Raw genomic sequence first — 27511 nt, 5'->3', positions numbered from 1 at the left:
TTCTTTTTCTTTTTTTTTTTTTTTTTGAGATGGAGTCTCGCTCTGTCGCCCAGGCTGGAGTGCAGTGGCCCGATCTCAGCTCACTGCAAGCTCTGCCTCCCAGGTTTACCCCATTCTCGTGCCTCAGCCTCCGGAGTAGCTGGGACTGCAAGTGCCCACCACTGCGCCCGGCTAATTTTTTGTATTTTTTAGTAGAGACGGGGTTTCACCATGTTAGCCAGGATGGTCTCGATCTCCTGACCTCGTGATCCGCCCGTCTCGGCCTCCCATAAACATTTTCTTATAAAAATATTTTATTTATTTATGTATGAGACGGAGTCTCACTCTGTCACCGAGATTGGAGTGCAGTGGTGCAGTCTCGGCTTACTGCAACCTCTACCTCCGTGGTTCAAGCAATTCTCTTGCCTTATCCTCCTGAGTAGCTGGGATTCCAGGCACATATCACCACGCCCAGCTAATTTTTGTATTTTTAGTAGAGACGGGGTTTCACCATGTTGCCCAGGCTGGTCTTGAACTCCTGACCTTAAGTGATCCACCTGCCTCGGCCTCCTAAAGTGCTGGGATTACAGGTGTGAGCCACCATGCCTGGCCAAAAATATTTAAATCAGAACAAAGACATATTATATGTACTTTTAACATAAATATATTGTTGAACATTATCATTGGTCAGTCGCATGGGTATTGAAATGAGCAGATAAAAGGGTGAGAGGGCATGGGATAAAGTATAGATGTTTATTAGGCTGTACCAAAAAATCAGAATACTGAAATAAGAGTGGACCAGAAATAAGGACTGCCTATATAAAAGGAAAATAACTTGAGTTTCACTTTTGCATTATAATTCTTATTGCATATGTTTTGAATGATTTTAAAATGATTATGTATGGAGGATTCTTTCTTTCTTTTTCATTAAGGTTTGCTGGTGAGTCCCACGACCCACTAGTTGAAGCACTAGTTACAGAAGCATGGAGAAGGTTAGAAAGGCAAGTACCCCTGCGTTCATCTTGAGGGTCAGGGTTATCCTTTTAAGGGTTAACAGAGTGAAATCTTGAAGGAAAAGAGCAGGGAGCTGATGCCTGTCAAGCTTCATTGAAAAAAATGTGTTTAAACTCAGTTTCGTATTAAAGTTTTTGATTATGTATTTTTTTGGCGGGCGGAGGGGGGGTGCGGGGGGGAACAGAGTCTCAGTCTATCACCCAGACTGGAGTGCCACGGGGTGGTCTCGGCTCACTGCAACCTCTGCCTCCTGGGTTCAAGCAATTCTCTGCCTCAGCCTCCTGAGTAGCTGGGATTATAGGCACCCGCCAGCACGCCGGGCTAATTTTTTGTAGTTTTAGTAGAGATGGGGTTTCACCATCTTGGCCAGGCTGGTCTTGAACTCCTGACCTCGTGATCCATCCGCCTCAGCCTCCCAAAGTGCTGGGATTATAGGAGTGAACCACCGCTCCTGGCCATGTCTTTTCTTTTTTCTTTCTTTTTTTTTCCTCTCTTTTTCTCTCTCTCTCCTTTTTTTTTTTTTTTTAAGGAGACAGGGTCTTGGCATGTTGCCCAGGCTGGTCTTGAACTCTTCGGCTCAAGCAATCCTTCCTTCTTGGCCTCACAAAGTGCTGGGGTTATATGCATGAGCCACCATGCCTGGCTGTGTATTCTTTAAGAGAGAAAAGAAAGTATTTCGGCCGGGCGCGGTGGCTCAAGCCTGTAATCCCAGCACTTTGGGAGGCTGAGGCGGGCGGATCACGAGGTCAGGAGATCGAGACCATCCTGGCTAACACGGTGAAACCCCGTCTCTACTAAAAAATACAAAAAAACTAGCCGGGCGAGGTGGCGGGCGCCTGTAGTCCCAGCTGCTCGGGAGGCTGAGGTAGGAGAATGGCGTAAACCCAGGAGGCGGAGCTTGCAGTGAGCTGAGATTCGGCCACTGCACTCCAGCCTGGGCGACAGAGCGAGACTTCGTCTCAAAAAAAAAAAAAAAAGAAAGTATTTCATATTTTCCCTCTTTAAGAGTGGGGAATAGTATACTTCTCCACGCATGCAATTAGTTGAAATATAAATAAGATAGAGTCACAGCTATTCATGAACTAGTCTTTTTGAATCTTCTTTTCTAGAAGATTACTTCGGAAAGGAAAGTTTCTTGATTAATTGGCTATCAATAAAAACCTAGAAGTGCAGGAGCCAGGAAAGGAGAAAAAAGGAGACCCTAGTTTAGTAGAGAGGAAGGCCATTTAACACTGTTTTTTTAATTTTAATTTTAATTTTTTATTTATATTTTTTTTGAGACGGAGTCTCGCTCTGTCACCCAGGCTGGAGTGCTGTGGCCGGATCTCAGCTCACTGCAAGCTCCGCCTCCCGCCATTCTCCTGCCTCAGCCTCCCGAGTAGCCGGGACTACAGGCACCCGCCACCTCGCCCGGCTAATTTTTTTTTGTATTTTTTAGTAGACACGGGGTTTCACCGTGTTAGCCAGGATGGTCTCGATCTCCTGACCTCGTGATCCGCCCGTCTCGGCCTCCCAAAGTGCTGGGATTACAGGCTTGAGCCACCGCGCCCGGCTTAACACTGTTTAGGAGCATCTGTCGCTACTTGCCTGTTATTCCATTTTTATGGAGAGGCAATGACCAGAGCTTATAGGTGACTTATAAGCTTTTTAAAGAAAGTGAGTTTCAGGTCCACTGCTGTGGACAGTATTAATTCAGATATATTTCCTATACTATATACAGCTCTATTTTTAGCATGTTGCCATACTTGATAATACTTCAGAAAAATGGGAAATCTTGTGAGTATAGAGAAATTTATTCTCTAATTATATATCAGAAGTTCTTTATTTATAAAAGGGCTGAGATAATAGCAGACTCATTTTGGGAAATCTTCATCTATTTTTGAAAACTTTGAATTTTTTAATCTCGAAATTCCGGATGATTGTAGTCTGTTGTTAGTGGAATAAGGCACATGTTAGGGAGGAAAGAAAAAAATCAGGGTGAGCAAGAGATAGGAGGCTATTAAAAACTACAGAGCAACTCTCCCTCTAAATCAAATAGAAACCAGACAGGAAAGACTTGGCTAAGATGAAGTAGAAACAACAGGCTACTTGTAGACAGAGAGGAGTGACCATTCTGATTTTTAAAATATTTTTAACATATTGCCTCTTAAAGTTTAAACTATGATAAATACTTATAGACATATACTGGTAAACTCTGTAGGCCTTTATATTAAATTAAGGGATAGAACAGTTCTCTAGATTTAGAAATTCTGTATTAATCTACTGAGTTGTGATTTTAAGTTAATCGTATTAGCTAAACCCATCTGTCTTTTATACTCTCTACCTATAACTACATTGAGGGTAAGCAGAGTAATCTTACTCCTTTTGCTAACAGTATGAATTATCTATCTATTGGATCTTTGGGGTTAAATTTGGTCATTGTTGGTAATAGGTCACAACGTTTTATTTCTCTTCAAAGCAACAATATATTATGTGTATTATGCAGCTTGAACAAATCACTTGTAAAATAGGTGGTCTTTTGTGTTTTACAATTACTGTATTAATTAAATTACATGTATGATTGTATTTTATAGTGAATCAAGCATTTCTTTTAAATTTTTCTTTATTTCAAAATAACTCAGAAGTACAATGATCTTGCTAAAATATCTATGAACTTATGTTTTATAAATATAATTTTTTTTTTTTTTTTTGAGACAGAGCCTTGCTCTGTCGCCCAGACTGGAGTGCAGTGGCGTGATCTTGGCTCACTGCAAGCTCTGCCTCCTGGGTTCAAGCGATTCTCCTGCCTCAGCCTCCCGAGTAGCTGGGACTACAGGTGCCTGCCAACACACCCAGCTAATTTTTGTATTTTTAATAGAGACAGGGTTTCACCATATTGGCCAGGTTAGTCTCAAACTCCTGACCTTGTGATCTGCCCACCTCAGCCTCCCAAAGTGCTGGGATTATAGGCATGAGCCACTGCGCCTGGCCCGTTTTATGAATATAATTTTTAATGATTTAAGTGGGGTAGATTATTTTGGGTTACTACTATATGATGAAGTCGGCAAGGATAATTAACATGTGTTTGAAATCCATATATATTTTTTTCTTTTGAGATAGGGTCTGGCTCTGTTACCCAGGCTGGAGTACAGTGGTGCAACAAGGGCTCACTGCAGCCTCAAACTTCCCGGCTCAAGCCATCCTCCTATCTCAGCCTCCCAAGTTTCTGGGACCACAGGTGCATGCCACCACGCCCAGCTAATTTTTATATTTTTAGTAGAGATGCGGTTTCGCCATGTTGCCAGGTTGGTCTTGAACTCCTGGGCTCAAGCAATCCTCCCACTTTGGCCTCCCAAGAAATCCAAATTTTTTAAAAAACTTTTTAGTATAGAATATTTTTAATATTTACAAAAGGAGAAAAAATAGTACAATGAATTCCCATGTATCCATCCTCCAGCTTCAACAATTGTCAACATATAGCCAGTCTTGTTTTATCTGTATCACCTCCCACTCTCAGTATACTTCAGTATATTTTAAATAATGGTATCATTTCATCTTTAAATACCTCAGTATGTTTCTCTAAGGACTTTTAAAAAATATAGAACCATGTGGCACGTGCTTGTAGTTTCAGCTACTCAGAAGGCTGAGGTGGCACAGCAAAGGATATAATCAACAAAGTGAAGCGAAAATACACAGAAGGGTAGAAAATATTGGCAAACTACCCATCTGACAAGGGATTAATAACCAGAATATATAAGGAGCTCAAACAACTCTATAGGAAAAAGTCTAATAATCCGATCAAAAAATGGGCAAAAGATTTGAGTAGAGATTTCTCAAAAGAAGATGTTCAAATTTCAAACAGGCATATGAAAAGGTGCTCAACATCAGAAAAATGCTATCAAAACTACAGTGAGACATCATCTCACCACAGTTAAAATGGCTTATATCCAAAAGACATGCCATAACAAATGCTGGCGAGGATGTGGTGAAAAGGGAACCCTGTATACTGTTTTTGGAAATGTAAATTAGTGTAAGCACTATGGAGAACAGTTTGGAGGTTCCCCCCAAAACTAAAAGTTGAGCTAGCATGTGATCCAGTAATCCCACTGCTGGGTATATACCCAAAAGAAAGGAAATCAGTATATTGAAGAGATATCTGCACTCTTATGTTTATTGCAGCACTGTACACAATAGCTAAGATTTGGAAGCAACGTAAGTGTCCATCAAGAGATGAATGGACAAAGAAAATGTGGTGGCTGGTGGCTCACGCTTGTAATCCCAGCACTTTGGGAGGCTGAGGCGGGTGGATCACGAGGTCAGGAGATCGAGGCCATCCTGGCTAACAATGTGAAACCCCGTATCTACTAAAAATACAAAAAATTAGCCAGGCATGGTGGTGGGCACCTGTAGTCCCAGCTACTCAGAAGGCTGAGGCAGGAGAATGGCGTGAAGCCCAGAGGGGGAGCTTGCAGTGAGCCAAGATCGCACCACTGCACTCCAGCCTGGGCGACAGAGCGAGACTCCGTCTCAAAAAAAAAAAAGAAAATGTAGTACGTATACACAGTGGAGTAATATTCAGCCGTAAAAAAAAAAATGAGATCCTGTCATTTGCAACAACATGGTGGAACTGTAGATTATTATGTTAAGTGAAATAAACCAGGCACAGAAAGATAAACATTGCATGCTCTCACTCATTTGTGGGAGCTAAAAATCAAAACAATTGAAGTTATGGATGTAGAGAGCAGAAGGATGGTTACCAGAGGCTGGGAAGGGTAATTGGTGATTGTGGGGGATAGTTAATGGGTAAAAAAAAATGGAATGAATAAGACCTACTATTTGACAGCACAACAGGGTGAGTATAGTCAATAACTTAATTGTACTTTTTTTTTTTTTTTTTTTTTTTTAAGATGGAGTCTCGCTCTGTTGCCCAGGCTGGAGTGCAGTGGCGTGATCTCAGCTCACTGCAACCTCTGCCTCCCGGGTTCAAGCAATTCTCCTGCCTCAGCCTTCTGAGTAGCTGGGATTACAGGCGCCTGCCACCACACCCACCTAATTTCTGTATTTTTAGTAGAGATGGGGTTTTACCATGCTGGTCAGGCTGGTCTGGAACTCCTGACCTCATGATCCACTCGCCTCGGCCTCCCAAAGTGCTGGGATTACAGGCGTGAGCCACTGTGCCCCTGACCTCGTGATCCACCCACCTTGGCCTCTCAAAGTGATGGGATTACAGGTGTGAGCCACTGTGCCCAGCCCCTTAATTGTACATTTTAAAGTAGTTTAGAATGTAATTGGATTGTTTGTAACTCAAAGGATAAATGCCTGAGGGAATGGATACTCCATTCTTCATGATGTGTTTATTTTGTATTGCATGCTTGTCTCAAAATATCTCATGTACTCCATAAATATATATACCTACTATGTACCCATAACAGAATTTTTTTTTTTAATTTTAATAAAAATGCTGAGGTTAGAGGATCACTTGAGCCTAGATGTTCAAGTCCAGCCTGGGCAACACAGTGAGACACTGTGTCTTAAAAACATAATAAAATTGATAAATTTAAATTTTCAGTATTACCTAGTACCTTGTCTTGAAGGGGTGGCCTACCCCTCCACACCTGTGGGTGTTTCTCGTTAGGTGGAACGAGAGACTTGAGAAAAGAAATGAGACACAGAGACAAAGTATAGAGAAAGAAAAAGTGGGCCCAGGGGACCGCTGCTCAGCATACAGAAGACCCACACCAGTCTCTGAATTCCCTTAGTATTACAGGCTTTAGCCACCGCGTGGCCGCTTTTCTTTATCTTAACTGCCAACATCCGCCAAAAGCCTTTCTTTCATCTTGTACTAGTCCTCCTCAGCACAGACCCTTCACGGGTGTCCGGCTGGGGGACAGTCAGGTCTTTCTCTTCCCACGAGGCCATATTTCAGACTATCACATGGGGAGAAACCTTGGACAATACCTAGCTTTCCTAGGCAGAGGTCCCTGCGACCTTTGTCCGTGTAAGTGTCCCTGGGTACTTGAGATTAAGAGAATGGTGATGACTTTTAACCAGCAAGCTGCCTTCAGGCATTTGTTTAACAAAGCACATCTTGCACAGCCCAAAATCCATTAAGCCTTCAGTCACCACAGCACATGTCTCGTGCAAGGACAGAGGTTGGGGGTAGGGTCACAGATTAACAGCATCTCAAATACAGAACAAAATGGAGTCTCTTATGTCTACTTCTTTCTATATAGACACAGTAATCGTCTGATCTTTCTTTCTTTTCCCCACATTGTCTGCGTTGAAATTTTCTTGATTGTCTTATAAAGGTCTTTTTATAGGCAGTTTGTTTGAATCAGTTTCTGAGTAAGGTTCACAATTACCGTGTCTCAAGGTTTTTTCTGTTTCTTTTTTTTTGAGACGGAGTCTGGCTCTGTCGCCCAGGCTGGAGTGCAGTGGCTGGATCTCAGCTCACTGCAAGCTCCGCCTCCCGGGTTCACGCCATTCTCCTGCCTCAGCCTCACAAGTAGCTGGGACTACAGGCGCCCGCCACCACGCCCGGCTAGTTTTTTGTATTTTTTAGTAGAGACGGGGTTTCACCGTGTTAGCCAGGATGGTCTCGATCTCCTGACCTCGTGATCTGTCCATCTCGGCCTCCCAAAGTGCTGGGATTACAGGCTTGAGCCACTGCGCCCGGCCTCTGTTTCTTTTTAAGTAAACTTTACAGAAAAATAATGTATAAAAATTACACTAATCATAAGCATGTAGCACAATGAATTTTAATATACTGATCACTTCCATGTAACAGCACCAAGATCAGGAAACAACGTCGTTAGTTCTTTTCATGTCCTCTTCTATTCCTCTCACCCAAAGAGAATCTTGACCTCTAACACCGTAAATTAAGGTTTCTGTAGAAATGAAATCCTATAATATATACCCTTATAGTTTAGTTTGCTCAGTATGTTTTAAAGATTTATCCATTATGTTGTATGATTTCATAATTTTATTCTATTGTATGAGTATGTGCAGTTTATCCATTGTACTCTTGATGGACATTTGTTTTTTTGCAGGTTTTTGCTATTACATATGTGTTGCTGTAAACTTTCTTGTGCTTGTTTTTTAGTGAATTCAAAGTCGTAAAATCTATAACAGTTCCTTTTTCCTCTCTTTTGTCTTGTCATTTTCTTGGGTAAGAAATTTCTCCTGTTAAAAAAATTCTGGAGTTTTTCATAGCACTGTTGTAATAGCAGCTATTATATTTCTTTTTTTTTTTTTTTTTTTTTTTTTGAGACTCAGTCTGGCTCTGTCGCCCAGGCTGGAGTGCAGTGGCCGGATCTCAGCTCACTGCAAGCTCCGCCTCCCGGGTTTACGCCATTCTCCTGCCTCAGCCTCCGGAGTAGCTGGGACCACAGGCGCCCGCCACCTCGCCCGGCTAGTTTTTTTGTATTTTTTAGTAGAGACGGGGTTTCACCGTGTTAGCCAGGATGGTCTCGATCTCCTGACCTTGTGATCCGCCCGTCTCAGCCTCCCAAAGTGCTGGGATTACAGGCTTGAGCCACCGCGCCCGGCTTATATTTCTTAATATGTAATCTTGAGTCAAAATTTTTCTGTCATCTAAAAAAATTAAGTAAATAATTAAAATAATTTGTAGTGATTTTCCCCGTTTTAAAATATTTCTAAATATCTGACTTTAACTGTTTCCATTTGTTACTTTTATTATAATAATAAACATTTTAGAAAAAAATAATTTTATGTAATATGTTACTATTTTGATTGCTTTTAGTTTTATAACTATGTATTATGTGTTTTAAGTGAAAGTAAATACCAATGTTCTCCTTTGTATGTTTCCTTTAATAGGTTTGATATTAAACTGCTCTCAGAATTTTCCTCTTGCCTAGCAGATCAGCGTTTGTATTTTAGTCCATTAATGGGAAAAATAGCTGATATTGTTCATAGGAACTTGGAAACCACACAAGACTTAAGGTAAATTTATTTGGGGAGTCTTGTGTTGTGGTGGAAAGATCCTGGGCTTTGGATGTGGATGCAGTCAGATTTGCTACTCTTAGTTTATGTGACTTAAGGGTAATTTACTTAAGCTCTTGGAATTTCGTTATCCTCATCTGCAAAAGAGGGAAGGTAATAGCTACTTTGCAATGTTGCTATGGGGATTAGACATAAGGTGCATAAAGTGTAATACAATATTGTTGAGGTTTGTGGAGGATCTGAGATTTTACCTTATTTGCAAGCTAAGTTTGTCTGCCTAGGTGCTGTAGGAAGGTCTGAGACTCCGAGGTCAGAGACAGGGGACTTTGTTTTTTATAGCAATAGCAGTAGCAGAGTACTAGCATTTTCTTGTGTTGATTCCCTGAGCTCTTGTTCCCACAATGGGTTGTGTTCCAGGAGAGGAGCTCTGAGCTTAGAAAACCTGAATCTTTTATAATAAAGCATGCCTACTCTGCTCCAACAGAAGACATTGTCTCTATTCTCCTAGGCTGTTTGCTACACAAACATCCTTGAAAAGATAGTTCTGAACAAAGGCAGTCAGAAACCCACTGAAAATGGTCTCTGAATAAGTATCTAGAACATAGAAGTTTCTCAGTATTGGATAGTAGATATTATTATTATATCATAAAGTAAACCCAAGAAGTACTTAAATTAAGTATGAATTCACTGGCCAGGCGTGGTGGCTCACACCTGTAATCCCAGCACTTTGGGAGGCCCAGGTGGGTGGATCACTTGATGTCAGGAGTTCGAGACCAGCCTGGCCAACATTGCGAAAACCCCATCTCTACAAAAAATAAAAAAATTAGCTGGGCATGGTGGCAGGCACCTGTAATCCCAGCTACTCGGGAGACTGAGGCACAAGAATTGTTTGAACCTGGGAGGGGAGGTGGAGGTTGCAGTCAGCTGAGATTGTGCCACTGCACTCCAGCCTGGGCAACAGAGCAAGACGGTCTCAAAACACCACCACCACCACCAAAAAAAAAAAAAGCAAAAAAAAAACCGCAATAAAAAAATTAATAATTTATAATAAATTAATAAATTCACAAATTTTACATATAATTATGTCTTTCTTATTCTTTCCATCTGGGAATACTTTCTTTTCAGTTTCATAAAGGAGAGTTAATAATTGCATTTCCTGAATATCAAGGAACTATTAATTTGAAAGTAACATTTGAGGAGTTTCTCTGGTTTTCATACCAGTGGTTTGTGGGTTTGTTTTGTTTTTAACCTAAGATTACTTACTGTCAATGCTCACCTTCATAATCCAGTACTGATTGTCTTTGGCATTTCAGATACAGCTTTTTCTAGCATATTTACAAAGTGATTAGCACTTTGGTAAAATTAAATTATAGTAATTTCCTGCTTTCCTTGCCCCACTCCACCCTACCTCCCTGCATTTTTTTTTTTTTTCTATTGAGATGGAGTCTCCCTCTGTTGCCCTGACTGGAGTGCAGTGATGCAACCTCTGCCTTCTGGGTTCAAGCGATTTTCCTGCCTCAGCCTCCCGAGTAGCTGGGATTACAGGCACCCGCCACCACGCCTAGCTAATTTTTGTGTTTTTAGTGGAAATGGGGTTTCCCCATGTTGGCCAGGCTGGTCTCAAACTCCTGACCACAAGTGATCCACCCACCTTGGCCTCCCAAAGTTCTGGGATTATAGGCATGAGCCACCATGCCCAGCACCCTGCCTTTTTTTTTTTTTTTTAAATACACTTATGTGGCTGGGTGTGATGGCTCAAGCCTGTAATCCCAGCACTTTGGGAGGCCAAGGCGAGTGGATCACCTGAGGTCAGGAGTTAGAGACCAGCCTGGCCAACATGGTGAAACCCCATCTCCACTAAAAATACAAAAATTAGCTAGGCATGGTGGTGAGTGCCTGTAATCCCAGCTACTCGGGAGGCTGAGGCAGGAGAATCGCTTAAACCCAGGAGGCAGAAGTTTCAGTAAGCCAAAATCATGCCATTGCACTCTAGCCTGGGTGACAAGAGCAAGACTCTGTCTAAAAAAAAAAAACGTGTATATATATGTGTATATATATGTGCTACCCCCTGGCTATCCAAGTTTCTCACCTGAAGGTTGTTTTATTTTTTCAATCACAAACATTTTTTGATTTAAGCTACTTCTGGATAAACACACTAATTATGCAGGAAGATTACTATTTTTTAAAATTGAGGCTTAATTTATTAATATGTGAAATTACAAATCTTAAAGGTACAGTTCCATCAGTTGTGTCAAATATATACCTACATTAAGATAGGGAAATAGTTCCATCACCTAAGAAAGTTTCCTCATGTTCCTTCTCAGTCAATCCTATCCCCCTACCATGTCAGCAACTAGTGTTCTAATTTCTTTCTTTTTTTTTTCAATCTTTTTTTGAGATGGAGTCTTGTTCTGGTGTCCAGGTTGGAATGCAGTGGTTCAATCTTGACTCACTGCAACCTCCGCCTCCTGGGTTCAAGCGATTCTCCTGCCTCAGCCTCTCAAGTAGCTGGGACTACAGGTGTGTGCCACCATGCCCGGCTAATTTTGTTTTTTTTGAGACAGAGTTTTGTTCTTGTCACCCAGGCTGGAGTGCAGTGGCATGATGTCGGCTCACTGCAGTCTCCACCTAGCGGATTCAAGCGATTCCCTAGCCTCAGCCTCCCGAGTAGCTGGGATTATAGGCGTGTGCCACCACGCCCGGCTAATTTTTGTGTTATTGGTAGAAACCAGGTTTCACCATGTTGGCCAGGCTGTTCTTGAACTCCTGACATCGGGTGATCTGCCTGCCTCAGTCTCCCAAAGTGCTGGGATTACAGGCGTGAGCTACCGTGCCCGGCCCAATGTTCTAATTTCTATCACCCTACCCAAGTTCTGCCCATTCCAAAACTTCATTTAATAGGATCATACAGTTTACACTATTTTCTGTCTAGCTTCTTTTACTTAGCATTATGTTTTAAGATTTATCCATGTTGTTGCATGTATCAGTAGTTTATTTACTTTTATTACTGAGTAGTGTCCCATTGCATAAATATACCACAGTTTATTTATCTGTTGGTGGACTTGTGGGCTGTTTCTCATTTTTCATTATTATGAATAAAACTGCAATGAATATCCTAATACAAATCTTTTTGTAGAGATACATATTTATTTCTTTTGCATAGCTACCTAGGAATGGAATTGCTGGGTCCTAGGATATATGTATGATTTTAAGAACTTGCCACATAATTTTCCCAGTAGTCATAATATTTTGCATTCCTACCATCAATATATGAGTTTTAGTTGCTACATAGTCTGGCCAACATTTACGTTGTCAGTCTTAGCCATTATACTGGGTGTGTAGTGGTATTTCATTGTGGTTTTAGTGTGCGATTTCCTGTTAATGATGTTGAACATTTTTTCATGTGCTTATGGCCATTTGTATATCTTTCTTTCATGAAGCATTTGTTTAAGTCTTTTGCTCTTTTTTTTTGAGACAGAATTGCCCTCTGTTGCCCAGGCTGGAGTGCCGTGACGCGATCTCGGCTCATTGCAACCTCTGCCTCCCGGATTCAAGAGATTCTCCTGCCTCAGCCTCCCCAGTAGCTGGGATTACAGACACCCACCACCATGCCCAGCTAATTTTATGTATTTTTTAGTAGAGACAGTGTTTCACCATGTTGGCCAGACTGGTCTTGAACTCCTGACCTCAGGTGATCCACCTGCCTTGGCCTCCCAAAATGCTGGGATTACAGGTGTGAGCCACCACGCCCAGCCATCTTTTGCTCCTTTTAAACAATTGTGGGGCTGGGTGATGTGGCCCATGCCTATAATCCCAGCACTTTAGGAGACAGGAGCATCACCGGCAGCCAGGAGTTCAAAACCAAGCTGGGCAACGTAGTGAAGACTCTGTCTCTACAAAAAACAAAAAATTAGGAGGGCATGGTGGTGCATGCCTGTAGTCCTAGCTACTTGGGAGCTGAGGCAGGAGGATTGCTTGAGCCTGGGAGATCGAGGCTGCAGTGAGCCGTGATCATACCACTGTACTTCAGCGTAGGCGACACGATGATACGCTGTCTCAAAAAAAAAAAAATCATGGTATAGTAATTATTTTAGCTTGTTGTTTAAAAACTCTTATAGACCACTTTGAGAAGCTACATGTTTTAAAAAAAATCATTTTGGGCTGGGTGTGGTGGCTTATGCCTGTAATTGCAGCACTTTGGGAGGCCGAGGCGGGCAGATCACGAGGTCAGGAGTTTGAGACCATCCTGGCCAACATGGTGAAACCCCGTCTCTACTAAAAATACAAAAATTAGCTGTGCGTGGTGGCACGTGCCTGTAATCCCAGCTACTCAGGAGGCTGAGGCAAAAGTATTGATTGAACCAGGGAGTCGGAGTTTGCAGTTAGCCGAGATTACGCCACCACACTCCAGTGTGGTGACAGTGTGAGACTTCGTATTAAAAAAAAAAAAATCATTTTGGGGGATTGATGGTTAAATTAAAGAGCAATGTTAGGTTGATAATTAATGCTAATTAATCTTGATATTAAACATTGTAACTGGAGAAGCCCAAGTATTGTACAACTGGAGATTTTTAAAAATATTAATTAACTTTATTAAAAAGATTAGAGAAATTTGGAAACAAAAAATAGCACGTCTCACTATCCTAATGGGTAAGATTATTTTCTATTATATTTTTGTCTTTTTTGTAGATTGTTTTCTAATTATCATCCCTAAATGTTTATCTTATATCTTTTCTGTTTTGCATACTTTTCATTAAAGGTGTATTCTTATAGTTTTCTGATTTTTATATTATGTAAGAACAGTCTTTTGAAAATAGGGACCACAACTTAGTAATTTTGGTGTCTTCCACAGTGTCTAGAAAGGTGATTTATGCTCAAGTGCTTATTGAGTGAAGAAATGTTGAATGCCATCCCGTGTTCAGTACTGTCTTGCTGTTGTATATTAATATCAATTAAGCATAAAGTATTTAAAAATCTGAAATTATTCACTAGTGAGAAAAATTTTGCCAAGTTTTTATTAGCAAATTATAGACACACAGAGAAAGGAATAATAAAAAATGTCTACTTCTAAAAAAATGAAATGAAACTTTTAATGTTGCATTCATGCGTTGTTGGTCTAAAGTGATTTCTTTTTTTTTTTTTTGAGACGGAGTCTCGCTCTGTCGCCCAGACAGGAGTGCAGTGGCACGATCTTTGCTCGCTGCAACCTCTGCGTCTCGGGTTCAAGTGATTCTTCTGCCTCAGCCTCCCGAGTAGTTGGGACTACAGGCGCCCGCCACCATGCCTGGTTAATTTTTTGTAGTTTTAGTAGAGACAGGGTTTCACCATGTTAGCCAGGATGGTCTCGATTTCCTGGCCTCATGATCCACCCACCTCAGCCTCCCAAAGTGCTAGGATTACAGGCGTGAGCCACCGTGCCTGGCCTGGTCCAAAGTGATTTCTGAATAAGTTTCACTAAAATATTTTCCACCGAAGTAGTTTTTGCTATAAAACAAGGCATTTGATGCTCTCAATGAAAAATATTACTCCCATGCCTTTTGTCTGAAAGGATTTGATTACTAAGAAATCTGAATTCAAGTACCACTAGTATTTAAAAGAAAAATTTTATGGCATAAAACTCATAATATTCTTACCACTTCCTTTCCATATCTAATTGTTTAGTTTTAGAGTTGATTATTCTTGGCTGGGTGCAGTGGCTCATACCTGTAATCCCAGCACTTTGGGAGGCTGAGGTGGGAGGATTGCTTAAGCCCAGGAGTTTGAGACCAACCCTGGCAACATAGCAAGACTCTGTTTCTACTAAAAAAAAAAAAAAAGATCATTTTTAATTGATGTAAAAATCTTTGCATCTGTTTTCTTTTTCAGTTCCTTGTCTGTCTTGATGGTCAACATATCTTCTTTAATATCACGACATTTTCAACAACAACTGGTGAACAAAACAGAACTTCTTTTTGACACCATAGATTCTTCTGAGGTCAATGTTGCAACAAGAATAACACGGTTTCTTCGAAATATTAAATATTGTTATCAACCATTATTAGAAAAGTGTAATAACGTATTTTTAAGTAATGTGGACCAACTTGATTTGGATTCCATCAGTAAAATACTTAGGCTATACAAGCTTCTACAGTTTAATAGTTTTGAATTTATTATGATGGCTAAAAAGAAGCTAACTGAAATGATCCCTCTGTGTAATCATCCTGCTAGCTTTGTAAAATTGTTTGTAACATTGGGACCCATTGCAGGACCTGAAGAAAAGAAACAGTAAGTTCAGTTTAAAATGCATTACTTTTTTTGTTGTGAATATGTGGAGCCTTCAAGCTTACGTCTCCTTGCAGCTCTGGGAGGTACAAATATCACCCCATTAGGTTGTGGAAGGGAAAAGAATCTCTTATGCTCTGCTCCTTGATTCTTTTTCTGATTATTCTAATTTACATCTCAAACTCTTAGTCTATTGCTGTGTTCTGAAAGGTAAACCTCTGATACTGGGCCAACATGAAAAAAAATGAGGGGAAACGCCATGTGTTTTTATTCTCCTTTTCTATGCTACGTGACTTGGATTTACACACAAGACTCCCCCACCCAGTGTAAGTCTGTGGAATATTTAGAATTATAGTAGTCATAGCAGAGTACCATTTTATGCTTTGTTGCTTCATCACAATAGTCATCAAAGCATTTATTATGCACTCGGCATATGTCCCCATGTCAGGTTTGAGCAAATTTTATGTGGCGCCTCTCATTTAGGAATTTCCAGTTTTGCTAGATATTGATGTAGGTAGTAATATTTGAAATATAATGATGAACAAATATTAAATTAGCATACAAGTATGGTTAATAGATAAGATTCTCTCTTCGTAGGCCATGTGACTGGATTTATACTAGACATAAAATTCCCCCACCCAGCATAATTGTATGAATTATTTAGAATTACAAGCTGGGCACATTGTTGCACACCTTTAATCCCATCACTTTGGGAGGCTGAGGCAGGTGGATCCCTGGATCCCAGGAATTTGAGACCAGCCCAGGCAAGATGGTGAAACCTTGTCTGTACAAAAAAATTCAAAATTAGCCGCATGTGGCAGTGCGCACCTAGAGTCACAGCTACTCGTGAGGATCACCTGAGCCCAAGGAGGCTGAGGCTGCAGTGAACTGAGATCACTCCATTGAATTCCAGTCTGGGCACAGAATGAAACCTTGTCTCAAAAAAAAAAAAAGAATTTTATATAATAATCCTAACACATAAGTATGATTAGTAGATTTACTTAAGCAGGGGTTCCAAGAGTTGCATACTAGGGGAATCATTACTCGGTTAGGAAAAACTTTATGGAGAAAGTTTTATTTTTTAAGAGTACTTTGTGACTGAGTGCAGTGAGTGGATCACGCCTGTAATCCCAGCACTTGTGGGAGGCCGAGGCAGGTGAATCACCTGAGGTGGGGAGTTCGAGATCACCCTGACCAACATGGAGGAACCCAGTCTCTACTAAAAATACAAGATTAGCTGGGCGTGATGGCGGGCACCTGTAGTCCCAGCTACTCGGGAGGCTGAGGCAGGAGAATCGCTTGAACTCGGGAGGCAGAGGTTGCAATGAGCCAAGATCGCGCCATTACACTCCAGCCTGGGCAACAAGAGTGAAACTCTGACTCAAAAAAAAAAAAAAAAAAAGTACTTTGAATTATATGAAAAAATTTAAGAGCACATCTTAAGACTATATCAAGATGGAAACAAGGTGATTATTAAAAACTATTGGGGCCCAGCATGGTGGCTCACACCTGTAATCCCAGCACTTTGGGAGGCCAGTGACGGCAGATCACTTGAGGTCAGGAGTTTGTGACCAGCCTGGCCAACATGGTGAAACTCCGACTCTACTAAAAATATGAAAAAAAAAAGGGCTAGACATGGTGGCTCATGCCTGTTATCCCAGCCCCTTGGGAGGCTGAGGCAGTTGGATCACTTGAGTCCAGGAGTTTGAGACCAGCCTGGCCAACACGGTGAAAACCTGTTTCTACTAAAAATACAAAAAATTAGCCGGGCGTGGTGGTGGGCACCTGTAATCTCAGCTACTTGGGAGGCTGAGGCAGGAGAATCGCTTGAACCTGGGAGGCTGAGGTTGCAGTGAGCGAAGATTGCGCTATTGCACTCCAGCCTGAGCAACAAGAGTGAAACTCCATCTCAAAAAACAAACAAACAAAATACAAAAAATAATTAGCCGGGAGTGATGGCAGGTGCAATGGTAGGCATCTGTAATCCCAACTTCTTGGGAGGCTGAGGCAGGAGAATCGCTTGGACCTGGGAGGCGGAGGTTGCAGAGAGCTGAGATCATGCCCCTGCACTCCAGCCTGGGCAACAGAGTGAGACCCCATCTCAAAACAAACAAAGAAACACACATACAAACAAACTATTGGAACCATTTTTTGTCATCAAGTACTATTAAAATCTCAGTGCTAAAGCAGTACAAAAGTTGGATTTAACTGAGTCTCTGTCTTCAAGGAATTTACATTGCAATTGAGAGGATAGACATAATTGAAATACGTAAATACCGTAACAACATAGTTTATGAAAAAACAATAAAATTAGTGATATGGATAGTGCTGTGAGCAGACAGAAGTGAGAAAAATATAGACTGAAGTGGTTGGGAAAAATTTGTGGAGAAACTGGTTTTGAAATGTTTGAAAAGGTTGGTGGAAAGGATGGCATGGAGTTATCCAGTGTGTATAGGCAATTAGTTTATCCTATCCTCAGATGTCACGTTTTGAGCTTGCTTTCTAAATGATTCTAAAAGACACATGTATCATGATACTTAACATTACTACACTACTTTGGATAGTTCAACTGACAACTAATCATAGTCAAAATGGACCACCTTTGTTAATTTTCAGTTTATACTGTTATATCAAGTGCTTAGTATATGAGATTTCTGATACTATGCAGGTTTATTGACTCCTAGATGATTCCTATTCAGTTTTACAACATTTGGGAAATTGTCAGAATATCAGTTGTTCATTTCTTAGCTCTCTAGTATTGAATAATTTCACTGAATCATAGTATTTTATAACCATTATAACCTTGTATTATTTGAAAATCTTAAAAGATCTTTACCTTTATTTTTCAAACAGTTTAAGATTGGATTATACTAAGGCCTGAATTTCGTTGAAGAAGACAATATATTTTTCTTTATTCAGTACTATTTTATATTCGAGTAATGTGGGGAGAACACTGGGGTTATATATTGAATTCAGTTTTTGTTTATATTCTTTTTTTTCCTATTTGTTACTCAAGAACTGTTATTAAAAAAAAAAAATTGCAAGCTAATTTTCAGTTTTTCAACCAAAAACTTTTTTTTTTTTTTGCTTCTAGACTTAAATCAACTTTGTTATTGATGTCAGAGGACCTAACTGGTGAGCAAGCCCTGGCAGTGTTGAGAGCAATGGAAGATATGGAAAGCAGAAATTCACATCTGATTAAAAGGTATCTTTCTGAAATTTATGATGTTAAGTTTGTCATTCATAAGCACCTATTTTTTTCTGAGGAAAAATGGTTTTCTTTAATCTACCTGTTGTTTTGAAGAAATAAGGAATTAACACTTAAGGCACTGTTTATGTTCTACTTTGTTTTTCTTTTTGTCTTTCTTTTTTTTTTTTTTTTTTGAGACAGAGTCTCACTGTGTTCCCTAGGCTGGAGTGCTGTGGCACTCTCTCTGCTCACTGCAACCTCCACCTCCCTGGTTCAAGGGATTCTCCTGCCTCAGCCTGCTGAGTAACTGGGACTACAGGTACCCACCACCATGCCCAGCTAATTTTATTTATTTATTTTTGAGACAGAGTCTTGCTCTGTCGCCCAGGCTTAAGTGCAGTGGTGCCATATCGGCTCACTGCAACCTCTGCCCCAGGTTCAAGCAGTTCACCTATCTCAGCCTCCTGAGTAGCCAGGATTATAGGCGTCTGCCACCACGCCTGGCTAAGTTTTGTATATTTAGTAGAAGTGGGGTTTCACCATGTTGGCCAGGTTGGTCTCGAGCACCTGACCTCAAGTGATCCACCCACCTCAACCTCCCAAAGTGCTGGGATTACAGGGGTGAGAGCCACCGCACCCAGCCCTCCATGCTGGTATGGGGCTCCTGACCTCAAGTGATCCACTTACTTCGGCATCCCAAAGTGCTGAGCCACAGTGCCTGGCCTTTTTTTTTTGAGACAGGGTATGACTCTGTTGCCGAGGCTAGAGTGCAGCGGTGCCATCACAACTCACTGCACCCTTCACCTCCCAGGCTCAACTGATCCTCCCATCTCAGCCTCCTGAGTAGCTGGGACTACAGGCACGTGTCGCCATGCCCTGCTAATTTTTGTATTTTTTGTAGAGATGTGTTTTGCCATGTTACCCAGGCTGGTCTCCAGCTCCTGGGCTCGAGGAATTCATCTGCCTCAGCCTCCCAGAGTGCTGGTTTGGTTTTCAAAGTAGAAATGACAATTGTTTGTAGCATTTTTCATTTTATTTGTGCTATTACACTCAAGCAGAGAGAGCATCATAACCTTGTAAAATAGAGACCATAAAGACCCTCCTTTTATTTTTTTCTTTTCTTACTTTTCTTTCTTTCTTATTTTTAAAATTTTTTGTAGAGATAGGGTCTTACTATTTTGCCCAGTCTGGTCTTGAACTCCTGGGCTCAAGCAATTCTCCCAAAATTACCACCAAGTCTGTAATTTTCAAAAGGAAAGTTTCTGCAGCACAGTCAATTCTATATGAACTTGGATTATCTCATACCACAATGTTACCTTGAAATCATACTGCCATTTGTTGGCTTTTCGGTAACTTGAGATTTCAGAAGAAAAAATATATACTTATATTTTTATGTATGCCTAACTGTATATGCTTAATTTTTCGTGACCTATTATATGTTCCTTTATTTTAATATTTCTTATGTCCCATTTTTTTCCAACTTACTGCCTTTTAGAATTTCCCTTTGCTTTTAAGCATCTTCATTTGAGGGCCAGTGGATTTAGGGAAGAAAATTAAATTAGTCTTGCTAATTATTGGTAACTCTTGGTAAAGATTTTGTTATGGGGAGGATGTGGAATTTGATCCTCTGTGAAATTGAGGAAGAAAAACTATGCTTTTCTCTTCCTGTACTATTGATAATTGAATATTATTTCATTCACACTTAATTCATCGCTTTCACTTCATTCTGTTTTAGTTTGTTTACATTTCTAGAGCCATCTTGAGACATTTCTTCAGGAATAGAAAATCTCGTCTCATTCATTGCTATTTCTCCAGCACACAGCAGAGTGTCTGGCGTGAAAGCGCCACAGTAAATGTGTAATGAATGAATGAACTGGTTATAATATATGCTCTATCAATCCTTTTTAGAGTTACTTCAGTTCTGCATAAACATTTGGATAGCTATAAACCATTAGAGTTGTTGAAGATAACTCAAGCACTGACTTTTCTGCGTTTCCAAAGGAAGGAGTTTTCTGCAAAACTTAGAGAATTACTGCTTAGGTAAGATTAAAATAGAAATTTTGCTTAGTATTTCATTTTCTAGCCACAATATTTGTTTTGTTTAACTGTGTACAGTGGTGCTAGAAGTTATGGAGGCAAAATAGTAAAAATGTTAAGACACTTTATCTCCCTCGCAGCCATTCTGCCAATGCTCATGCTGGGTATATTTTGAAATGGAAATGAGGCCAGCAGGGTGATGAGTTCCCTAGGAGAGGAATGGCAGTAAACTGATGAATAGCAAAGCCATTCTCCTTTCCTGCAAAATGGAGCCACCATGAAGAGATTGGGACTGCTGACAAAAGTTCAACTCCATTTGGGAGCATTCATATTTAGGGCCTTTCAGTCTTGCATGCATGCCTATTTTAAGGCTTATTAAATTTTTGAGAGTAAGATATAATGGTGATGTTGGTGAAAAAGTGTTTTCTTTTCTTTTTTCTTTTTTTTTTTTGAGACAGAGTCTTGCTCTGTTGCCCAGGCTGGAGTACAGTGGAGCGATCTCAGCTCACTGCAACTTCTGCCTCCCCGGTTCAAGCGATTCTCCTGCCTCAGCCTCCTGAGTAGCTGGGAATACAGGCATGTGCCACCACACCCGGCTAATTTTTGTAATTTTACTAGAGACGGGATTTCACTGTGTTGGTCAGGCTGGTCTCGCTTCTGACCTCAGGTGATCCACCTGCCTGAGCATCCCAAAGTGTTGGGATTACAGATGTGAGCCACCGTGCCTGGCGAAAAAGTGTTTTCATATAGAATTTTCCCTTTATAATTTTTTTTTTTTTTTTTTTTTTTTTTTTTTTTTTTGAGACGGAGTCTCGCTCTGTAGCCCAGGCTGGAGTGCAGTGGCCGGATCTCAGCTCACTGCAAGCTCCGCCTCCCGGGTTCACGCCATTCTCCGGCCTCAGCCTCCCGAGTAGCTGGGACTACAGGCGCCCGCCACCTCGCCCGGCTATTTTTTGTATTTCTTAGTAGAGACGGGGTTTCACCGTGTTAGCCAGGATGGTCTCGATCTCCTGACCTCGTGATCCGCCCATCTCGGCCTCCCAAAGTGCTGGGATTACAGGCTTGAGCCACCGCGCCCGGCCTCCCTTTATAATTTAAAATCACCTTATTTTCTACAGATATAGTTTTTTTTTGTTGTTGTTGTTAGAGACAGGGTCTCACTCTGTCCCCTGGGCTGGAGTGCAGTGGTGCAATCATAGCTCACTGCAGCCAATCACAACTTGCTGTAGCCTCGAAGTCCTAGGCTGAAGTGATCTTCCCGCCTCAGCCTCCCAAGTAGTAGTGCTACCACACTTGGCAATTTTTTTTTTTTTCTGTAGAGATGGCGGTCTCACTTTGTTGCCCAAGCTGGAGTGCAGTGGCATGATCATAGCTTACTGCATCCTCAAACTCATGGGCTCAAGCAATCCTACCACCTTAGCCTCCTGAGAGGTGGTTTTACAGGCTTGAACCAGCGTGCTCAACTAGTTTGATTTCTTACTGTGATTTCTTTTTTTTTTGAGACGGAGTCTCGCTTTGTCGCCCAGGCTGGAGTGCAGTGGCGCGATTGCAGCTCACTGCAAGCTCTGCCTCCCGGGTTCACTCCATTCTCCTGCCTCAGCTTCCTGAGTAGCTGGGACTACAGGCGCCTGCCATCACGCCTAGCTAATTTTTTGTATTTTTTTTAGTAGAGACAGGGTTTCACTGTGTTAGCCAAGGATGATCTCAATCTTCTGACCTCATGATCCACCCGCCTCGGCCTCCCAAAGTGCTGGGATTACAGGCATGAGCCACTGTGCCTGGCCTGATTTCTTACTGTGATTTCTGAAAGACCAAGCATATAGGTGAACATGATTTTTATTATAATAAAGTGATATGCCATTATGGTTAAAAAGGTTTTGAACTGAGTAATATGAAATGACATATTATCAGATGAGAATTTAGCATATTAGGATGTTATAACGAAGTTTATCTTTTTCTTGAAAAATAACTTTCTTCTTATTAAGATGGTAAGATGATAAGATGCTTATTGTTTCTTCAACCCTTCCATATTTAGTATAGAATTCCACATAGACTGACTCTCAATTATGAATTTTATGTTCTAAATTAGATATTATACACTAGCCCAGGCATGATTTATGTCTGCAGAGTGGGTTTTTTTTTTTTTTTTGCATGCTTTTAAAAAATTTTCTATATTTTATTTTTATGTTTTTATTTATTTTTATTTTTGTTTTTTTTTTTGTTTGTTTTTTTTTTTTTTTTTTTTTTTTTGAGACGGAGTCTCGCGCTGTGTCACCCAGGCTGGAGTGCAGTGGCGCGATCTCGGCTCACTGCAAGCTCCGACTCCCAGGTTCAGGCCATTCTCCTGCCTCAGCCTCCGAGTAGCTGGGACTACAGGCGCCCGCCACCACGCCCGGCTAGTTTTTTGTATTTTTAGTAGAGACGGGGTTTCACCATGTTAGCCAGGATGGTCTCGATCTCCTGACCTCGTGATCCGCCCGCCTCGGCCTCCCAAAGTGCTGGGATTACAGGCTTGAGCCACCGCGCCCGGCTTTATTTTTGTTTTTGTTTTTTTTGAGATGTAGTCTCACCCTGTCACCCAGGGTGCAATACAGTGGCATGATCTCGGCTCACTTCAACCTCTGCCTCCCAGGTTCAAGCAGTTTTCCTGTCAGCCTCCCAAGTAGCTGAGATTACAGACATGAGGCACCACGCCTGGCTAATTTTGTATTTTTAGTAGAGACGAGGTTTCATCATGTTGGCCAGGCTTGTGTTGAACTCCTGACCTCAAGTGATCCACCTGCCTCGGTCTCCCAAAGTGCTGGGATTACAAGCATGAACCATTGCACCTGGCCTATGTTTTTATTTTTTTAAAAAATATTTCAGTAGCTTTTGGGGTACAAGTGGTTTTTTGTTACATGGATTAATTGTATAGCGGTGAATTCTGAGATTTTAAGTGCACCCATCACCTGAGTATTGTATTTTGTACCTAATGTGTTGTTTTTTTTATCCCTAGCTCACCTACCAACTTCCCTTTTCTGGTCTCTAACGTCCATTATATCACTCTGTATGCCTTTGCGTACTCATAGCTTAGCTCCCACTTATAAGTGAAAGTATACAGTTTTTTATTTTCCCCTCCTGTGTTACTTCACTTAGAATAATGGCTTTCAGCTCCACCCAAGTTGCTGAAAAGACATTATTTTGTTCTTTTCAATGGCTGATGAAAGGTGTATTAAATATACACCATGATATCCATGGTATATATTTACCACATTTTCTTTATCCACCTATTAGTCAATGGGCATTTAGGTTGATTAACATCTTTGCAATTGTGAATTGTGCTTCTGTAAACGTACATTGCACAGTGTATTTTTTTTTTTTTTGAGACGGAGTCTTGCTCTGTTGCTCAGGCTGGAGTGCAGTGGCGCTATCTAGGTTCACTGCAAGCTCCGTCTCCCGGGTTCACGCCATTCTCCTGCCTCAGCCTCCCGAGTAGCTGGGACTACAGGCGCCTGCCACCTCACCCAGCTAGTTTTTTGTATTTTTTTCGTAGAGATGGGGTTTCACCATGTTAGCCAGGATGGTCTTGATCTTCTGACCTCGTGATCCGCCCACCTCGGCCTCCCAAAGTGCAGGGATTACAGGCTTGAGCCACCGCGCCCGGCGCACAGTGTTTTTTAAAAAATTAAATTATTCAATACCGATGAATACTTTTAGGTATGTTAACAGAAAAATAAGAGCAGGAGTGGGAGCATCAAAGAAGATTTCATTTTCCTTGTTTTGTTGCTTTTATGAAAAGACTTGAAACACATATGATAATGTTAAAAGTTTATTAAATTCTGAGTAAGGAGAGCCTTTATGTATCACTGTGGTTTAAAATTATATCAAAAGTGTTTGAGTTATTGACTAACATTTAAAAGTTGGGAGTACCTGTAGTCCCAGCTACTTGGGAGGCTGAGGCAGGAGAATGGCGTAAACCCGGGAAGTGGAACTTGCAGTGAGCTGAGATCCGGCCACTGCACTTCAGCCTGGGCGACAGAGCAAGACTCTGTCTCAACAAAAAAAAACAAAAAAAAACCATGAATTTGTTCATAAACAGTACTGTTGATAATAACGAAAAACTGGAAATAAATCAAATATCCATCAACAATAGAATAAATAAATAAATTTTGTTATACTCTTACAAGAGAATACTATATGACAAAAGTATACACAAATCTCATAAACGTAGTATTGAGCAAAAGAAGCCTGACACAAAAGAAATCACACTGACTAGGCGCAGTGGCTCACGCCTGTAACCCCAGCACTTCGGGAGGCCAAGGCAGGCAGATTACTTGAGCGTAGGAGTTCAGGACCAGCCTGGGCAACATAGAAAAACCCCATCTCTACTAAAAATACAAAAAGTAGCTGGGTGTGGTAGCACGTGACTGTAGTCCCAGCTACTCACGAGGCTGAGGCAAGAGGGTCACTTGAGTCCACCAGGTGGAGGTTGCAGTGCGCCAAGATCACGCCACTGTACTCCAACTCCAGTCTGGGAAAACAAATGAGACCCTGTCTCAGAAAAAAAAAAGAAAGGAAATCATACTGAATGATTCAATTTATATAAAGTATAAAGGCAAAACCAATCCATGTAGTTACAAATAGAGATAGTTAATCTTGGAGGTGAGGACAGGGTAATGAGGAAGGCATATGTATATTTTATGTAGATTATATTTCAATAAGTTAAAAAAACACAACAGACATTATTCCAGTACATGAAAACTCTGGGTTCCTTGAGCTGTTTCAGGACCTCTTTACATAAGCATTTATGTAAATTATTAGTTCAAATAGAGTACATTCCTTCTAATATCTACTTGAGATTATCTGCACTGAAGTGGAAATATGCAGTACTAAGTGCCCGCTTGTGTCAGGCACTGGACCAAATATTATATAAAAATCATTTTGAAAATTTTGGAAAACAGAAAAAAGTATATTTGAGAGACTGAGGCAGGAGGATCATTTGAGGCCAGGAATTCAAGACCAGCATGTTCAACATAGCAAGCCCCCGTCTCTACAAAAAACTAAAATATTAGCAGGGTGTAATAGTTCATGCCTGTAGTCCTAGCTACTCAGCAGGAGGCTCGCTTGAGCCCAGGACCTCAAGGTTACAGTGAACTATGGTCATGCCATAGCACTCCAGCCTGGGCTATAGAGTGAGACCTTGTCTCTAAAAAAGAAAAGAAAAGAAAAGAAAAGAAAAAAATATAAAGAAGAAAATAAAAATTATTCATAAACTCATTCATCCACTGTCAACAATTTGGTTTATTTCCTTGTTGTATACTACATATATGTATTTTTTTTCCTAGTTTACCATACAATTTTGTTTGTTTGTTTTTGGCCATTTTACCTTATAAGCATCTACATCATTAAGAATGTTTTGTAAATCTTTTATAATGGCTGGTTAATACCCATCATTTGACTGTACCATAATTCACTTATTACTATTCCCCCTCATTATTTAGATTGTTTTCACGTTTTAGCCATCTAAAAACTATGATAAGGCATGGTGGGGTGCACCTGTATCTCAGTTACACCCAGGTATATTTGGGAAACTGAGGCAGAAGGATCACTTGAGCCCAGGAGTTGGAGATCAGCCTGGGAAACATTGTAAGACTCCCTCTAAAAGAAAAAAAAGATGAATAACAACACATATATTTTACCTGGATTTTATATTAGTTTATTAGGTTAGTTTCCCAGACAGGAATTGACCATGTCAAATGATATAATTAAAATACTTTTAAAGTTTTCAAAGCCATACTGCTAAATTGCTTTCCAGGAAGTTACACCAACTTTTTAAGTTTACTAATAGTGAATGAGAGTGCCTGTATCAGTACACCCTTGCTAACACTGAATATTAATATTACAATTATATTAGTATGCTAATTTAAATATTTTAAATGGCCAGGCATAGAGGCTCATGCTTGTAATTCCAGCACTTTGGGAGGCTGAGCTGGGAGGATTGTTTGAGCCCGGGAGTTCAAGACCAGCCTGGGCAATAAAGCAAGACCCTGTCTCAACAACAAAGAACAAAAAATTAGCTGGGTGTGGTGGCATGTGCCTATATTCCCAGTGTGTAGGGAAGCTGAGGCAGGAGGAGTACTTGAGCCCAAGAGGTCAAGGCTGCAATGAGCTATATTGTGTCACTAGCCCTCTAGCCTGGGCACCAGAGTGAGACCCTTTCTCCAGAAAAAAATTAATTAATTTAAAAAATATTTTAAAGGTAACTCAATTTATGTATTTATTTATTTTTTTGAGACGGAGTCTCACTCTGTTGCCCAGGCTGGAGTACAGTGGAGCTATCTCAGCTCACTGCAAGCTCCGCCTCCCGGGTTCACGCCATTCTCCTGCCTCAGCCTCCTGAGTAGCTGGGACTACAGGCGCCCACCACTACACCCAGCTAATTTTTTTTTTGTATTTTTAGTAGAGATGGGGCTTCACCATATTAGCCAGGGTGGTCTCGATCTCCTGACCTCATGATCCGCCCGCCTCGGCCTCCCAAAGTGCTGCAATTACAGGCGTGAGCCACTGTGCCCGGCCTCAGTTTTGTTTTAGATTGTATTATTCCTTCCACTACTTCTATACCTAAAGTTTTTTTTTTTTTTTTTTTTGAGACAAAGTCTTGCTCTGTCGCCGAGGCTGGAGTGCAGTGGCGTGATTTTGGTTCACTGCAACCTCCTCCTCCTGGGTTCAAGTGATTCTCATGCCTTAGCCTCCCCAGTAGCTAGGATTACAGGCATGTGCCACCACACCCGGCTAATTTTTTGTATTTTCACTAGAGATGGGGTTTCATTATGTTAGCCAGACTGGTCTCGAACTTCTGAGCTCAAGCTATGCCCGCCTTGGCCTCCCAAATTGCTGGAATTAAAGGTGTGAGCTACCATGCCTGGCCCCCAGTTTTTTAATTTGTTTTTTCAAACAATTATTGTCCTGGTGGTGCAACTCGGGCCATGGGGATCTGGGAAAGAAGTAGAAAATGGGGTCAACTATGTCCTATTTCTTTTGTTGTTTGTTTATTCGTTTGTTTTAAATGTTGGACTATGTATCAGAAACAAAAAAGGAACCAGTTTTATC

At 41.0% G+C, this 27511-nt stretch overlaps 1 protein-coding gene across 1 annotated transcript in view; it reads left to right on the top strand.

Moving 5' to 3' along the window:
• FASTKD1 (FAST kinase domains 1) overlaps positions 1-27511 on the top strand; it is a 46595-nt gene that overhangs the window by 4683 nt on the left and 14401 nt on the right. The window contains exons 3-7 of the mRNA XM_025403951.1: positions 912-980; positions 8809-8934; positions 14800-15198; positions 18290-18400; positions 20294-20425. Of these exons, the coding sequence (XP_025259736.1) occupies positions 912-980; positions 8809-8934; positions 14800-15198; positions 18290-18400; positions 20294-20425 (837 nt within the window). The remainder of the gene's footprint in view (positions 1-911; positions 981-8808; positions 8935-14799; positions 15199-18289; positions 18401-20293; positions 20426-27511) is intronic.

This window comes from Theropithecus gelada, chromosome 12 (genome assembly GCF_003255815.1).
Source record: "Theropithecus gelada isolate Dixy chromosome 12, Tgel_1.0, whole genome shotgun sequence".
Lineage (NCBI taxonomy): Eukaryota > Metazoa > Chordata > Mammalia > Primates > Cercopithecidae > Theropithecus > Theropithecus gelada.
This window is presented reverse-complemented; position numbering and strand designations above follow the sequence as displayed.